The sequence below is a fragment of the Lissotriton helveticus genome, chromosome 9, assembly GCF_964261635.1.
Source record: "Lissotriton helveticus chromosome 9, aLisHel1.1, whole genome shotgun sequence".
NCBI classification, from domain to species: Eukaryota; Metazoa; Chordata; class Amphibia; order Caudata; family Salamandridae; genus Lissotriton; species Lissotriton helveticus.
The window spans coordinates 743,583,875-743,602,019 of NC_136070.1; the positions used below are offsets into that span (position 1 = coordinate 743,583,875).

Consider the following 18,145-nt stretch of genomic DNA (forward strand, 5'->3'; position numbering starts at 1 on the left):
GAGAAGGGAATGTTAGGACCGAAAGCAGACATGTCATTCCTCATCCGTTTGGTGGGTACGGGCACGAACAGAACGCTCCAGTGACATTGTTACTCCCACCATGCTCTCGCCGCTCAACCTCCGGGTTATGAGCTGAATGGCTGTGTAACACTGGGGTGAGGGGAGACACACCGACTGAGTACCAAGGAGAGGTGATCGAACATGCTGTATGATTTACTGATTTTGCTGCAATAAAAAAATATTTACAAAAAAAAAAAAAAAAAAAAAATCATGTGATTCTGGGCAAATTACTTAATCTCCCAGTGCCTAACCAAAATAAATGTGTCCTAATGTAACGCAACTGGTGCTATGTAAAGCGCTCCGATACCCGATTCGGGTCAAGTTCGCGCTATCTAAAACTCCGTAAAATAACAAATAATAATTTTTTTTAATCTATGTTTTGCATCTTTTTTCCTGTCAACCACACTACTTCACCTATCACGGAATCATGTCTGTAGACCTGGCTGGACGTGAGGAAGGTAGTGAAAAAGAATATGGTTCCCTGGATTAATTCAGTGTTTGCAGAGTGTAGTCAGAGGTCGCATATCAGAGTAGCTAATCAGAGGTTCAATGTCTGCTTAGAATATAATGCTTATCTTTATTATACTTGCTCTAGGCAATCTAGTACAAACACATACTACCGAATTTCTAATTTATGTTAATTGGTGCAGTACCTGCTTAGTAAAATGTAAAATTCCCAGTGTATTCATGTTTACAGCACACTACCAATTGTCAGGCTATTGGTTGTTGGTATGCGGTTAAATCTTGGACTAAAAAAATCTATACTTTTTGTGAGGCTAATAATTACCTCCCCAATACTTTGGGGCCCATTAAGATGTCGGGTGGATTGCCCCCGCCAGACTGGCGGTAGCCACCGCCGGCCTGGCGGGGGCAATCCGCCCGACATCCTCTTCCGAATGCCCCCCCCCCGCCATATTAGTATGGCGGGGGGACCGCGGCGGACGGAAAGGCCGTCCGCCTCTTTTCCGCCCCGTTCGCCTTGCGGCCGAGGCGGAAAAGGTTTAATATGGTGGCGGTGTCTATTAGACGCCGCCAGCCATATTAAGATGGGCCAGGACAGATGCCTTTTCGTGGCGGCGATGCCGCCATGGAAAGGCATGCGGTCTTTACTTTGGGGGCCCCCTGCGGGCCCCCAAAGTGAAGGAGGGGTGGGGGGTGCACACGGGGGGTACCTGTGGTACCCCCCTGCATTTGCATAAACAAAGCGGCAGGCACCGCACGGTGCCTGCCGCTTAGTTTATGTAAATGCGTCACAAGCATGTTTAGCATTGTGGCGGGCGAGGCTGAGTGCACCGCCCGCCACAATGCTAAACATGCTGGATGCGCCCGCCACAGTGGCAGGCGCATCCTAATGCCCCCCCACGGGACCCCCACCCTTATGGCGGGTAGTCCCATTCACCGATGGGATGGCGGGCGGACTAAGTCCGCCCGCCATCCTAATGACCCCCTAAGTGTTCACTAAATATACCAAAGGCACAAAACATGCTGTCTGCCATCACACTGTCTGCTTTTGGGCTGAGGGTGTTTTAGGGTGGGAGGGGGGGGGTGAACAGCTGTGAGCAGCTCATTTGTGATTATTTGAAGTGCAAGGTCTTGAGGTCCTTTTTGAACTGGTGTAGTTTTTTGCTTTGGTGTAGTTGGAGTTCATTTCAACTCTTGGCTGCGAGGTAGGAGAAGGATCTTCCCCTTGCTCTTGTCCTGTAGAAACGAGGGACGGAGGTTACTTCGAGGTCAGTTGAGCGGATGTTTTTTTGGGAGGGGTTGATGGAGGTTCACTGATTCAGCTATTGTGGTCTGTTGTTATGAAAGGCTTTGTAGGCATGAGTGAGCACCTTGAAGGTTATTCTTCTTTCTATGGGGAGCCAGTGGATGTCGTGGAGGAGTTGGGTAATATGGTTGTGTCGTGAAATGTCGATGATGAGTACCTGTGGCGTTTTAGAGAGTCTGGAGTTTGCGGAGACTGTTGCTGTAGTCCATTCTGCTTGTGAAGAGTGCATGGGTGATGTTTTCTCAGGAATCAGCGTTATCCACTTGAATGTATGCCGAGGTGTTTGAAGCATGCTGAGTATACGGTGTTAATCTGGCTATTCATTGTTAGTGAGGAGTCAAGTATGATGCCAAAGTTGCATGCCTGGTCTATTGGCGTGGGTGGTTTTCTAAAGGCGGATGGGCCACCAGGTGTTGTCCCATGTGTAGGAGGTGCAGCAGAGTATGATGACTTCTGTTTTCTCTGCGTTGACCTTCAGCCAGCTGTTGCTCATCCAGGTTGGAATGGCTTTCATCCCTTCTTGGAAATTGCTCCTGGTTATGTTGTCTTCCTTGGTGAGTGTGAGGATGAGCTTAGGGGTCGATTCCGATCCGGTAAAAAGCGCTCCGATTCTACGTACGGAGCATTTTTCTCTGTACGATTTGTACTTGTAAACGTCACCACACGATTCCGCAAGTACGATCCCAACCAAAAGCGTCACTCTGTACGACTCATAACAAACTCCGTACAAATCGCAAGTCCATACGATTTGCATTCCGCTGACGCTCCACGCCACGTCCGAACGTAAATAGACCGCGTCATCCGTACCAGGAAGTACGATCCGTGTTGAAGACACTCCGTACGGCTCTTTTGCTACGAGAGCTCAAAACTGCCGTAAAAGCAGAGTCCGGTACGAACCGCACCCCGGTACGTGACAAGGACATGAACCCCATCGTCCGTGTCATCCCAGTCCTGTACGCCCACCACCTCGTACATAGAAACAGACGACAGCGCAGACGGTGAGTACAACGAACCCCAACAACTGAAGTATACCTGTACGTGGCGCCACACGCGCACATCACCATTGCATGCCTGTAATGTCTGGGTACGTTGCGCCACACGCTACCGCATATCACCATTGTAATAGTGAGACGTGCCGCACCTACGTCATCGACCTCGGGGTACGGTACCCTACCGCATATCACCAGTGTAATAGTGAGACGTGCCGCACCTACGTCATCGACCTCGGGGTACGGTACGCTACCGCATATCACCAGTGTAATAGTGAGACGTGCCGCACCTACGTCATCGACCTCGGGGTACGGTACGCTACCGCATATCACCAGGGGAATGGTGAGACGTATGGGACATACGTCAGTAATGTATGTATATGTTGCGTCAAATCTAAGTGATGTGTGGAAAACACACCCAGCAGTGCCCACCAGCATAGGGTGTGTGTGTGGCTAAGACCCCCAGCAGTGCCCAGCATTAGAGTGTGTGTGTGGCTAAGACCCCCAGCAGTGCCCAACAGCATAGAGTGTGTGTGGCTAAGACCCCAAGCAGTGCCCAGCAGTGCCCAGCATTAGAGTGTGTGTGTGTGGCTAAGACCCCAGCAATGCCCAGCAGTGCCCACCAGCATAGGGTGTATGTGGCTAAGACCCCCAGCAGTGCCCAGCATTAGAGTGTGTGTGTGGCGAAGACCCCCAGCAGTGCCCACCAGCATAGAGTGTGTGTGGCTAAGACCCCCAGCAGTGCCCACCAGCATAGGGTGTGTGTGGCTAAGACCCCCAGCAGTGGCCACCAGCATAGGGTGTGTGTGGCTAAGACCCACAGCATTGCCCAGCATTAGAGTGTGTGTGTGGCTAAGACTCCCAGCAGTGCCCAACAGTGCCCAGCATTAGAGTGTGTGTGTGTGGCCGAGGAATGGCGGTCCCCAGGCTACAGGACTCCTCTGGACCCCCATCAAATGTAATATCTTAGACCCCGGGATTTGGCCCTCCCAGGTAGCTAATTTTTAAACAAGCATAGGAGCCCCCGCTTCATTTTCATTTTTATTACGGCAGATCCATGCACCCAACGCACATTTCTCCATTTTTTCCAAAAAATAAAATTCTTTTTTTGGACCCTAGGGGTCCTTGTGGGAACCCCTAGGCAGGTCTAGATCAAAATATTTCTTACATACCCCCTTTATACGTGTTGAACACTTGTTCCACTATTTTCTAGATCCTCGCTTCTACCAAGGCACAAAATGGCTGCCAACACTTCCTGGTTTCAAATGTTGACAACCACTTCACAGCCAATCAGCATTCTGCGCGTGATCGGGACGGTGCGCTTATAATCCGCGTAAGATGCGCGGATCCACCAAAGCCATAGAAATATATGTACTTTTAATTGTAATTTTACCAGGAACTACTGAACAGATTTACACCATATAAGCAAAAGGCACGAGTCTGGACCAAGGACTTCAACTTTGCCAAATTTGGTGTATGGAAAATTGCAATGGGAAAACACATTTTGGGACCCCCCCTTTTTTTCAGCCCCCGCTTCACGAATCACCCCAAGACTTTCAGGATAGGAGCGGACCGGAGTGCCTCACCAGTTTTGAATATTTTGCAAAGATGCCTCAACCGGCACCAAAGTTATTCCAAATAGAATGTTGCGGATTTCCTATAGAAAATAGGTCCTAACTATAACTACCTACTGGCGACCACCAGTAGTATGTATGTATAGTTTTTTTGGGGGGGGCTTAAAATCAAGGATGAAAAACTGAATGCCTACATAAATTCAAAGCGCAGTCTTATAGAGACCTGAAAAGGGTCGGGTTCCGGGTCTGAAAGGATTCCCAAAGGAGTCAATTGCATTCAAGCACAGGTGGTGCTCCCCTTGAGGGAACTCTATAGGTGTGCCAGATGAGAGGGGGCGATACCAGAAAAACCTGGTCCGGACTTAATTGTCCCAATTTACAAGGAAGGGAGGCATGTGGATCCTATTGCCCGATACCCATGATAAATGCGAAGGCAAAAATATAGGGGAGGATGCTAGCGAACCGTATGTTGTGGATAGTAGCAACCCTGGTGAAGGCAGACCAGTTGGGCTTTAGGCGGCACAGGGCAACACACCATAATCTTCTATGGGTATTTGGCTGTTAGGTGCACGGTGGCAAGATTCGGGAGCCCGCAATAATACTGCTGTTAGATGCAGAGGAGGCATCTGACTCCCTGGAATGGTCATACCTGCAAGCAGTATTGGAGAAGATGAAATTCAGCAGTTCATGTCTGGGGTGGGTGAAATTGCTTTACCAATACCCTGTTGCCCAAGTAAGAATGAATGTGCTGTCTGAGGATATACAAACTAAGAGAGGCACAAGGCAGGGATGAACGCTTTCCCCGCTATTCTTCTGTGGCTCTTTGAGCTGGTGAGCTGGATCCGGAAGGATGCCCAGATCAGGGCTTTGTGTGGGGACCAGGGATGAGAGGACGCAATATCCTTCCAAGGGGATGGCATTATATTGTTTCTGACAGAGCCCAACCGGTCCATGTGGCGCGTTTTGGAGATGTTGCAGGTCTACAGGAAGTATACTGGGCTTCGCATCAACTGAGGAAATTCAGTGGCATATCAAATGACAGAGGGGTGCCCTCCGATTGGGAGCCTCCTGGTCCAGTAGAAATCAGAAGGTTTCAAGTATTTGGGTATCTAGGCAATTTCTCAGAGAAAACCTAAGAAAGATTCTAGAGGCCGGCAAGCAATGATATGGGCAACTGGCGCAGGCAGGGCAGCGTTGTTTAAAATGATCTACCTCCCCAAGTTCCAGTACATCCTCCAGAATATACTGTTTGAAGTGCCAAAAAGGCTTTTCAGGCAGGTAGACTTTCACAAGAACACTGCTTTGGAATGGGACAGCGTATAGCTCTAAGTACGTTAGCCAGGAAGGCTTGGGAGGGGGGCATTGCCTTGGCGAATCTAAGGCTGTATTATTGGGCAGCACACCTGTAGTGGTGAACAACTGGGTGTTCTCCAATCAGACAGAGCTGTTTCTTTGGGCAGAAAAAATGGCGATGGACCCATTGGGATACCTACGCTATCTGTCTGGGGGGAGAGGGAACGTCGCAAGGCCTTTAGACACTGGGGCTTGATATTTGGTATTTGGTAGAGGGTCAGAGTCTCATGCTCTGCAAGAGGCAGGTCAGGCTGGCATCTCCGCTATGGGAAGCAGATGTATTGAATTTTGCCCGGGCAGATATTGCCCCGGGGACCCTATACCCTGACCATGTCGTTGGGACAGCGGGGGAGCCCTAAGGCCCCCACGGTCCCTGCCAGCTCCCAGCCTGCTGCAGGTGCCAGCATTGCTTTTGGGCAGAGGGAGCTTCAAACATGCTTCCATGAAGCGGACCGGAGTTTGCTATAGCTTGGCAGGAGAAGTGCTACCGCCATAGCAAACTGCAATGTCCCAGGGGTGGGGACACTGGGATATTGCTGGGAGTGGCAGTCCCCAGTGCCATTTACAGCTCCACGAGGGGGGACCGCACAGCCCCTCTCCAACAGTATGTTATCCCTGGGGAGGTGGTGGTCCCAGAGGCTGTGTGGAGGGGGCTGAAGCTCCCCCCCACTTTACTTTTAAATTTAGCCACGGGATGAGGTGGTGGGTCCTCAGGGCTGCGGGGGGCTCCTATGCCCCCTGCATTCGATCTATAAGCCCCAGGGAGGTGGCGGTTCCCGGGGCACGAGGGAACCCGCAAGGGCCCCCGTGCACCGCATTTTTTCATTGCCCTTGGGATCTGGCCCACCCAGGGGCTTAAAGAAAACAAATTGCGGGAGCCTGCGCTTTGTTTTTTTGCGGGGGCCAGATTTGTGGATCCACTGCGCAACTGGCTGAAAATTTTAAAAGAAAAATGCTTTTTTGGTCTTGGGGGGGCCCTGTGGGACCCCCTGAGCAGGCCTAGGGGTCAGGGTGTTTCTACCCTGACCCCTTTTCTTGTTTTATCACTTTTTTTTAACCTTTTTTCTTGTGACTCGATGTAACCTAGTCAGTTCGAGTTTAAAGTGTTGGCAGCCAATCATCTTGCAGGCACGAGAGCAGGTGGGTTTTCAGATCCTCCGAGTCCCCAGGTGTATATCTGAGAAATGTTTACATTTCCCAGGAACTACTGAACGGATTTACACCTTTAAAACAAAAAGACTGCTTTCTGAACCAAGAGATATCCTTTGCCAAATTTGGTGTCAATCCGTTCAGCAGTTAAGGCTGTATCCATGTCTAAAATTTCCTAAGTAAATTAACATGTTTTGGGACCCCCCCTTTTTCTCGGCCCGCTTGATGAATCACCCCGAAACTTTCAACACAACAGCTGAAGTGAGTGGGCCATTAGTTTTGAAAATTTCGCAAAGATTCATCAAACGGCACCAAAGATATTGGCAAAAGAAAAAATGCTTTTTCAATAGAAACAAGGTCACAAATATAACTACCTACTGGCGACTGGCAGTAGGTAATTAATATATATCTCTCTATATCAGCATTTGGGCAGAGCAAAAGTCCCCTTCTCATTAGTGCTTCTTAAAGCACTTTTTCTGTAGATAACATATGGTCTGGCGACAGATGCACTATCAAGCCATACATAAAAAGTGAAGCACTCAACTAAGATAAACACATCAAGTTAAGATTTCTTGTAATCGTTCCTTGTGTACAGCTGTGAAGAAATAAAAAAGTGATAAAGACTGAGAAAGAGCAATCGATTTGAAAGAAAATCTCTACTATATGTATATTCAGGAAAGGTTCTATAAACTGAACCTTTGCAACAGCGCACAAAGGGCCAGGCATTTAGTAGACATCTTGATCTAAGTGTCTTATGAAGACACATGTTTCTAGGTCACTGGCCAACAGGTTACATATGAAAACACAATGGGGGTGTGGCCTGGCATGCAACAGCCTAATGAACATGGAAGGTTGGAGGCCAGAAGGAGCAGGAGGCCATAAAGTGGAGCAGGGTGCACACCTAATGCCACAACTAGGGCCCGCTGCAGCAGCAACACTGATGAGCGGTCACAGGAACGAAGGGGTCTAGAGTTGGAGTGATGTCCTAAGTCGGTAGCTCGCCCTCCTGACAAGACTAGGCTGCCTTCAGAAGAGAGGGATTTGGACAGCTGCGATTGGTGAGGGAGCCAGAGAAGTTGGTCATGAAGTGAGAGGGACTGCGTGACTTGGTGCAGTGGGGCTGTGGTGAAGAGCAGGGCAGTGTAGCTGTTCCCAGCTGAGGAGGTGGAATTGCTGCAGGGATTGAGTTGGCAGGTGGAGGCCAGGCCGAGCAGGTACTGTGAAGGCTCGCCCTGCTGATTGGGATCAGCTATCTGCGCTGGCGGAATTGCAGTGGTCCCGGATAGTGCTTATGGTGGTCCCACACTTGGTGGGGGAGCCGTGGTGACATCTGGAGGCGGCTCCGGAGGTGTGAGGACCCGTGGATACTAAGCAATGTGAAGGAGGAAGAGCTACTGGTGCCTACGTGAGGACCTTTCCCAGAGGTGCTATTGCGGGCCTTAGGGAGAACACAACGGGTCTAGGACAATGTGAGGGGGAGCGCCTGAGAACTACAATGGGAAAGTGGTGGACTGCGAGCAAGATAGGATGCACTGGGCACCCCCCATTTTTTTATTTTTTTTTCACCCTGCTGACAGTGAGACCTGGTTGGAGCCGGAGTTCAGGAGCGGTGATGGCTGGTGACCAGAGCAGTAGAGGAGGAGAGAGGGTTTGTTGTCCACTCTGATGGCTCAGAGTGTGCAGGCTGGCACATGGGAGGCCCCCTACCTAGGGTATCTTGCTGGACTGAAACTGTTAGCTGTATTGGGGGGGACTGTTCAGGATAGACCACAACAGATCTTTGCGTGCTATGCATGAGACCAAGATGGAAAGGTACACAGACACAGACAGGGAGGTCCCACCACTTGCTGAGGGGGATCTTCCCAACTCATCACTGGCCTCTGATATCAAAGGGAACCTTAACAGAGTCCTTATCTATAAATATAAATCTTCTATGTGCAGGTCTCCGTAAGGTGAATGAGAGGGCACTTGCAACTGAACAAACAGTGGCTGAGCTACAGGCGGAGGTGGCGGACCTGCAGAGCAGTTAAATCTCTTGCAGACCTCTTGCACCAAATGGATAACAGGTTGGAAGACATGGATGGACGGTCATGTAGAAATTATATGTTAATGACATTTATAAAAGCGGGTTACTGCCCTAACAACAGAGCTTCCCAGTGCTAACCACAGAACATGAGAACATGAGTACCACACCAACGGAGCAGCATAAGGGGATCAGGATCTCTTAATAAATGAAATTTTCCTGAAATCAAAATTGGTCCGGGAATTTCGAGAAGCAAACTGTTCCAGAGGGCCGGAGCTAAAACTCAGAAGGAGTGGCCACCTGCTTGTTGCTATAGAACAGTTGAGTCTCTGATAAATTTAGCTCAGCCAAAGAGAGTGCTCTGTTTGGAATGTAAGGTTTCATTAGATCAGAAAGGATGGGAGCACCTAGAGCATTCATAACGTGTCATGAAGGGCATGGCTTGAAGCGTCAAGATGGCAGTTACACTCTTAGAGTGCTCCTCTTCCCTCCGTCATCCTCTCTTATCCACTGCTATCAGACTAATGCTGCTGAGCCCATGACTTGCCTAAGGCAGATCCCTGGACTCCCCTGCCACTTTATCAGGCCTGAGGCAAGAGAAGTGCCCTTATTGTCTGCCATACACACAGGTCCAGCGTTTCTACCATCATGGGGGCCAGCACCAGATATTAATAACCACAATCACCCGACCCCACAAGCCGCCTTTTTTGTAATTTCTCCACCTGCCTTTGGACCAGAGCTATCCTCATTGTTCTCCAACCCTCAGTATCTATCTACTCCCTGAACTAGATACCATCAGGCCAGGCACAAAGATCAGCGGTCTACCCAGACCTAGGCAAGAGCAAGGTGGCCGGCGCTGACCCGGCATAGAGGGGAGGTAAGTGAGCCCCCCACTGATTCAGTGCCGAAACAACCTCCCCATCTTTGACGCCACCCTGCCCTACTTCCTGCCAACGATGCTCCCTGGGCCTGGAGCGAGGCTTGCCGCAGAGGAGGCCACGGCCCGAGGTCCTGACGAAAGTCCTGTTCTCCGTCCACCTCTGATCCCCACACCCTGGATGGGGCCCCATCTGCGACGGACAGAATTTTTTGTGGCCTACCCGGCCTTTTGAGAGACAAGGGTGGCCTGCACCAGCCCAGGAGTAACGGGAGATGTGTCAGGCTCCCTCCTCTTGCCGGTGCGACACCGGAGCAAATCTCCACAACACCGTCAGCACCTTCCAACCACCACAGATTGCACATTGATGGGCAGTGATTCCGCACGCTCCCCTGGTCCCAGGGGAGAGACCTACTGCCACCACTTTGACAGCAGACCCAAATGCCTCTTCAACCCGCCATGAGTAGGGAGGAGAGGGCTGTGTCTGCCGAGCACTCTTGAGCTTCTTGTGCAAGCCGCACCGGATGCCCCGCACACCTTGGAGTTCAGAGTGGCAGTGCCAGTGCATCTGAGGCCTTTAACTGCGGTGCACCTCTGGCCTGGAGCTTCACATATGTAGAAGGGAGGCTCTTAGTCCACAGTGAACCTGACAAATACACTGGGGATCACATTACGTACACACCACGTTCAGTGCCTAAACCTAACCATGATCATCCCCCAGAACTACTGCATTCAGTCAAAAAATAATAAACAGCACGAGTGCTGCATCAGGTCCATAGACAGAACTGCCACTTGTTATGCGGAGGAGCAGATCGATCAGCATTGATACCAGACACTGCCACCCTAGCTACTGTACCCCCTGAAGTTAGTGTCTGGAGATGTTTGCATCCCTTCCCCTTTTCCTCTCATATCATTGTGTCCTGGATCAGAGCCGAGTTGGGCCCGGAGAGGTGGTCCCCTATCCACTTTTTTCTGAACCTGGGGCACTTCCAACCACTCGATGAGGGCTGGTGTTTGACACGGACGAGACGACTTGGGATCAGGAGTGATACTGGTGGCTGAGTGCCACTCCCACTGGCTTTGGGCAGATTAAGCAATCAAACAAAAACAATGGCTCCTGTGGGTAAATACTCAACAAGTTATAATAGTATAAATGCACATTGGCAATATGGGTGATATGAAAAAAGAGGAAAGGCAAGTAAGTGGTATATGCACTGGAAGAATATATTAAATACCAGCAAAAGTAGATACACATGTAAACAATTCACACATTTATATACAGTTGTACAATTTCAAAACAGTGTAATCGTGTCCCAAGTGAATAAATTCTAGCAAAAAACTAAACATATAAAATCATAATGAAAAAAGTGACATGAGGTTCCTAACATGGATTCGTTTTTTGCAAAGGAAAAGAAGCGACCTGTATATTAATTTTCCAAATAAATGCAAAAAGTTGCCCAATAGCGGCAACTTATTTTCAAGAACGGTATGCTTCTTTTAAGAGTTGTCGATGACGTTTCGACCTTATGCGGATAAAAGGTCTCTTAAGGACTGAGTGAATGTGGGGCACCTGCTTAATTCTACTGCGGTTTACGTATGGTGATTGTGACACCGTGAGGAAGGTGAATAAAAGCAACCCCGAGGATACAACCGGCGTCCGCACAATGGCAGAGCTTGCCGAACGACTGTGCGATGACGCACATCGCACAGTCGTTCGGCAAGCTCTGCCATTGTGCGGACGCCGGTTGTATCCTCGGGATTGTCCGAAGTCACACGGCAAGTTCAAGAGCCAGCATTATCTGAGCCCTGAGACAAGTTGGCCGCATCGTTATTAAAGAAAATCGCCTCACCTGCAGCACCATCGAGTGCTCGGAGGCTATTTTGAACCCAAGTCGCAGTTCGGGAAACGACAGCGAGACTGTGTTCTACATTCACGCCATATCCAGTCATTACAGGGGGTCCCGGCTGGGATCTCTGCAAGTTGCTTTTATTCACCTTCCTATACAGGTCGCTTCTTTTCCTTTGCAAAAAACGAATCCATGTTAGGAACCTCATGTCACTTTTTTCATTATGATTTGTTGGAATATGTTTAGTTTTTTGCTAGAATTTATTCACTTGGGACACGATTACACTGTTTTGAAATTGTACAAATGTATATAAATGTGTGAATTGTTTACATGTGTATCTACTTTTGCTGGTATTTAATATATTCTTCCAGTGCATATACCACTTACTTGCCTTTCGTCTTTTTTCATATCACCCATATTGCCATTGTGCATTTATACTATTATAACTTGTTGAGTATTTACCCACAGGAGCCATTGTTTTTGTTTGAATACTTTACCCAGGCTCCCAGTGAGTAGGGTTCCCCTGTAAATTGTACTTATTGGGCAGATTAAGGGCAGAGAACAGACCAGCTGGCACTTGAGGATGCAAGATGGGAATGTAGGTGTTTTACCCAGCATCACTCAATAGGTTTGACTCCTCACTCGAATAAACGTGCTTGCTACTAGTTGGTTGTATCCTTATTCCACTACCATATTTGGATTGGTGGCTAGACTTTCACACTCTCACTGTCTCACATTTCAACTGGTCCTGAAGAAAGACACAGCACCTCTGCGGAGGGCTTTAAGGCTAAAACATGTCAACCAACGGACCATTTTTAGGCCATGTTAGGTTGAATCTTCCTACCATTGGCCACATTTTTAGATTTGAATCCGGACCCCTGGGTGCCCTATTAAAAGTAATCTTTAACATACCAGGGAGTTAGTTGCAGTCACACTGTCACTCTTCACACACTCCCTTCTCGCCCAGCTCATCTGTAGGTTTTAGTATACTTCCTTACCATCATAAATTAAAACATCCCTGAGCTCCTCCCTCACAGTGAGGGGTCGTAGCCCGCACTGCGACTAGGTTTGCAGTGCGAGGAGATTCCCGATGATGAAGCATGCTACCTGCAGGTGGGTGAGGGAATTTGGCCTTTAAAAAGGGACCTCTTTGCACTCTGTTGTGACTAGTCCGACCCAGGTTAGCCTGTTTGTGTTGCCATATTTAGAGGGGAGTTGACCCTGCAGGTCGTTAAACCTCCTCAGGCCTTTTTTTGTGTTACACATTAAACACTACATACCATACACAAAAGCGTGCTATAAAAATACAAATTAACGTTTATAAAGGTGGACTGAATTCTTAAATATGAATTAACCTGCACATGAATATTTGCTTCCTATTTATGCACACAATCTGCATTCCTTTTAACATCTTGGGGAAAAGTTAAACGATTAGATACCAACACATCCAGTAATACATGTTTTTTTATTTGCCAACTTAATTCACAGTATTACAGTTAAAAAATAAATGTTGCACAAAATGAAAATAGCGGTAAATAGCCAGATAAATTGATCAGCTATAGACAAAAATCAAAATAAGTGTTTGGCGAGTTGTACAAAGGCAATGTTATCTGACAGATAAACAGCAATTATAAACAGTAAACAAGATAATAGAATGTGGTAATAAGCCTATTCACAACTATGAGCATTGTGTAACCTTATTTAACATTTTCTTTTTGATAGGATGAAGTCGCACATCTACCCAATTTTAAACTCCCTCCGTGTGAGAGTCATGCCTGGATGTCAGAACACAGTGAGCAGAAATGGATGAAACCAAGAGGTAAAGAGATCGGAAAATGGGTGCTCTAAAAGTTTGGTTTAGAACTGATCAGATGTTTCTGGTTGGCAGAGTGTAAATTGGTGGCGAGAATGTAGCAAGTTAAAATGTCGGCAAGGTAAGTTGGGGATACGCACGGGTGAACCACTTTTAATACTAGCAACAATAACTTGTAAATACACTGATTTTATTCTTGAAGTTGCCAAGCTTTGTGCTAAAGAGTATGGTTGCAAAAATCCACTAGCGAAGCACAACTAAGCAGATCAGTGATATAGTTTTTCTGCTATGAGCCACTGCCTTTCTACAATAGCAAGAACATTAGACTTTCTTTCACAATCAACATGAAGAGCACTGTACTACCTTGCATATATTATAAGAATAAGAAAAGTAATTTGCAAAAGTAGAGGACCCTGGCGCTACCCATTAAACGATGGTTAACAAATACAATCTATTCAAGTTTAGTAGTGTTGCAGTGCATTTATGGGAGATGTATCTAACCTGAAGGTACAGCTGGACAACAGGAATTAACTATCAGTGAGAAACAATGCACAAGTAACTGGAGAGTAGTAGTATACAGGGGTGTGGAATTCCTATAGCCCAACGCACAAGACATGTTGTTTAGGGTCAATGGGAACAAGTTTTAATGTGTATTTTCTCCTACAAGTAGGCCCAACCCCCTGCAGCACAAACCCGTTGGCTGCCAGTTTGCAGTACCACATTATGGAAAATGGAAGAGCACTGTCTGCAGGTAAGGTAATACCTTTGTCCATATTTTAATGCTGTTTAAACTTGTATTTATGTTCATTAATTGAAAGCCTTTATTATTAGGGTGCGGGCTCTAAGTAAATGTAAGCTCTGACTGCACTACTGTCTGTGGTTCCAGTATAAAAATGTATATACACGTTTTCAAAAGTTGAGCAATATGAGGCTATGTATAATGCTCCCAGAATGCTCTCTGATTTTATGCAAATATTTGCAGAATATTGAACAAGTTTGATGATTCTTAGCGTACAAAATAAATAAAAGCAGGAAAACAAACATTTCGCTAAACTACTGTAAATTGTCAAGTACCTTTACTTTGCAGCATCATTTAGTAACATGTGTTGATGCATGCTAATATTTACCCAAAATAATAATGGAAAATCAGTGTAAGCAGTTTTAATAAGATTACGTTAAACAAAAATAAACAAACATTGGCAAAGCTGTATGTAAATTGGTGGTCAGCTTTTTAGTTTTATTAATTGTTTTGGCATGGTTTTTGTAAAACCTTATTGGTGTAGGAGCTGCGGGCCCTCACCATTATAACAAACATTGGCAAAAGCAAAAATAGTTTTTGGTCTCAAAAAGCACACTCCACCTTAGTAGTTACTGGCCCTGAACAAAACTACTTTGTTTGCTGATATGCTACTTCTGGAAGAGCAGAATGCTGTCACTCACAGTGAAGCCCACAGATACAGAGAGCGAGAGACAGAATTTTAATCAATGCAAAAGGTCATGGTCCAGGCCAGACCAAATTAGGGGCCCAATCGTTTAAAAAAGTCTCAAAAGTGCACCCATGGTATATGTACTTGCATTAAGTGCAGGTATGCAGCTCTAGTGAATTCCCAAGAATTTACAAAAGTGGGACAAGAAAGAGTACTCCTAGAAAATATTTGTGAACCGCATTTTAGCATAAGCAAATATGCATGTGTAAGTTCGCTCATGCAAAAATCTGAGTGTTTGCAAGTTCACCTTCCCTCCAACCACTTTTTCCCCCAACTCTGGAAGAAGGGTTACTTTTGCCATGGACAGGCATACATTTCCAACATTTCTCAGTATGGGAAAAGATTAGAGAAAAGTTGTTGAAAACCCTTAAAACATGCAAGCTAGTAGATTTGCACAGACTCAAAAGGGCATTCTAACTGGAACTATTGCTTAACAGTACCTTCGGCCCCAGTATGTAGCTCTGCGGAAATGTGGCAATATAATTAGATTGCAAGTATTCAAACAATACTATGATATGATCCCTGGCATAATCAGAGGGGCTATATCAGAGCTCTAATATAATGAGATTGCTGCCATAATTTGTCGCCGCACGACATGGCACCAAAGGGACAAGTGGATTTTGTTACAGGACAAGTACATTTATGAAGCAACCTGCCCCATGAACAAGTAGATATTTTATTAAATTCCACACCCCTGAGTATAGTGCTTGTATTGCGGTGGGCTACATTTGTCGTTACTGTAGATAGAGAAAAAGTAGGGGTGGAGAATGGCAGTAAGCATATTCAGCAGTTGCTTGAGCCCTGCATTCTAATGCTTCTGCAGACATTTGCTCAAAGTGGTTCTGCATTTACAGTTTGAACAGAGCCTCAGCAAGATTCTAAAAAGATATACTTAAACTGAAAAGGGACAAAGAGCCTCCTTCACAAAATGGGGTGGAAACCAACCTATAATAGTCACATCAAAAGTTTGTAGCCACCTTGTTCAGCAACAAAACAAAGCAGATACACGCTCCCAACGCCTGGACCAGCTAAAGAGTTTCAAAGCAGTCTCAGGAATGTGCATTTACAACATTAATACGTTTTACTGGCACAGTATTTGCAATATATATCAATGTTTTAATAATAACATGGACGAGTTTAAGATGTTGCTGGAAATAAAAGATAGCAATGTTCAAATAGGTCTACCATAAATGAAAGAAGGTTGGAAAGCGTGCTTTGTCTTTATATAGTTCACTGATGAGTTTGGCAGCGAAGAGAAACACTCCAGCCTAATACACATGCATTGCGGTTTTCTGAACCCTAGCATGGTCAATGATAACGTATGCATTTTTAAATACAATAGCAGGCAATACAGGTGGCTAACCTATTCCTAAGATCTCTCATATTTGATATTTAAAGGAACAGCAGTCCAGATGTCATTGGAAAGTAGTGGACTTTTACATCACCTGGTATTCCCAATACACCTCATTTCTTCTGGTGTTGCAACGTAGTGTTTTTCCTCACCTGTTAAGGAAAGCATTGCCGAAAGAATTCAGTTTCCGGAAAGGCTTCTTGGGATCAACAACCAGTGCGTTCCCTGGGATGACGCCCTCTTGGTCGCCATGCATGACAGCAGTGAAGGAGTCCGTAGTAGGTTCTGGCCCGATGCGCATGCCTGGGAAGTCTTGCTCCAGGAGGTGACGGATGAAGCTAGTCTTGCCAGTGCTGTATTGGCCCACTAGTAGCACCATTGGCTTATTACTGAAGTCAGCTTCCTCTAGAGCCGGTGAGTGAAAGTCATGAAAGCGTGAGGCTTCCTCCAGCGGATAGAGTTTCTGTGCGTAGAGAGAGCGGAGGCCCTCAGACACTGTTTGAAATAGAAGTGGCTCCTTTTTGTGCCGGGACTCAGACCAGCGGAACATCGTGGTCGTACAAGTGTTTTTTGGTAGCAAGTTCAGATAAGCGCGAAAGACTCCTACTTTTAGCTACTCCAATTCATAATTTGAACGAACTAGCAAATAACCACATTATTAAAAGGATCGTGTCATCTCTACGAAAGCCAAACACTCAGAGAAACATTCTACTCTCCCTTCACTGGTCTACGTTACAAATTGTAGTCTACGAGTGAACGTAAGACCAAGAACTAGATAGACAGAAAACACCTCATTGAAATGAGAGAGGCACTCACTTTGCTTCTGGACAAACACGAGCGCGCAGATAGAATCCCGCGGGAAGCGGTCAAACTCAAACTGACACCGAGAACTGAAAGAACAGCGAAAGATGGGCTCGTTTCTAGAATCAGGTTTGGTTAAAAAAAAGACACGGAAAGCCACGAGGAACCTCAGCGCGCTTCCTTCCCCTCCCAAGTCCCAATATTACTTGTGGCGGAATGTAAAACTACCCTTGTCCTCCTTTTCGCAAAACTGTTTCAACGTGCACGCGGTGTCCGGACGAACACGTAAACCTAAACCCTGCAATCTCACAAGGAGTGAAATAGAACCAATTGGAGTTATTACCCGCTGCGCACGCGTAGAACTGCTCCTCCGTTGGAGTCATGTTAAAGTCAGGCAGGACTGGCCTGCAATTTCGTTGACACTGTGGCTACGTCACGAAACGTGCAAACACCCTCAAAGCAAGCACGTGTAGGCCTAGCAATTCCAACCGATCTTTTGTAACATTATACTCTGGTTGTCCCTACTTTGGACATAGGATTGTGAACCCCTGTTTAAGCATGGATGGGAATGATGTACATGCCAGCATTTTAGAAGAGGAAAGAGGGTAAAAAAAATAAGCAGGAGAATGTAGTTCCCCCATTGAGGTCTATTGAAGGAGAGGCAATCTCAAGCGGGAGACAGTCAAACTAAAGCCATACTTAGATAGATTTCTTCTCAAATGTGTATAAATTACAAGATAGTGTAGATAGTACCACGGACATTGCGAATAGCCGGGGGGTGACCTTTCTATTTTTTTGCCAATTGAACTTAACTTTACTCATGAAGAGGTTATTGGTACGATCAACGGTGGCAAGGCTCCCTGTCCGACAGGATCCCTATTAACTTGTTTAAGTTAACACCTTTATTATGGGCCCCCTATTAACACGGGTTCTTCAAGCTTGCTGTAAGAACAGTTTTATTAAAACTTGGCCTGAATTCGTAATTGTTCCGATTTAAAAAAAAAAGGGGGAAATGGAAAACCCAGCATGTTGCCGCCTGATATCCCTACTTGA

At 46.6% G+C, this 18,145-nt stretch overlaps 1 protein-coding gene across 1 annotated transcript in view; it reads right to left on the bottom strand.

Moving 5' to 3' along the window:
• LOC144782956 (EH domain-containing protein 1) overlaps nucleotides 1-17,416 on the bottom strand; it is a 1,028,199-nt gene extending 1,010,783 nt beyond the window's left edge. Inside the window, exon 1 of the mRNA XM_078662184.1 lies at nucleotides 16,444-17,416. Coding sequence (XP_078518310.1) covers nucleotides 16,444-16,841 — 398 coding nt within the window. The 5' untranslated portion in view covers nucleotides 16,842-17,416. The remainder of the gene's footprint in view (nucleotides 1-16,443) is intronic.
• Between the last annotated feature and the right edge of the window lie 729 nt (nucleotides 17,417-18,145).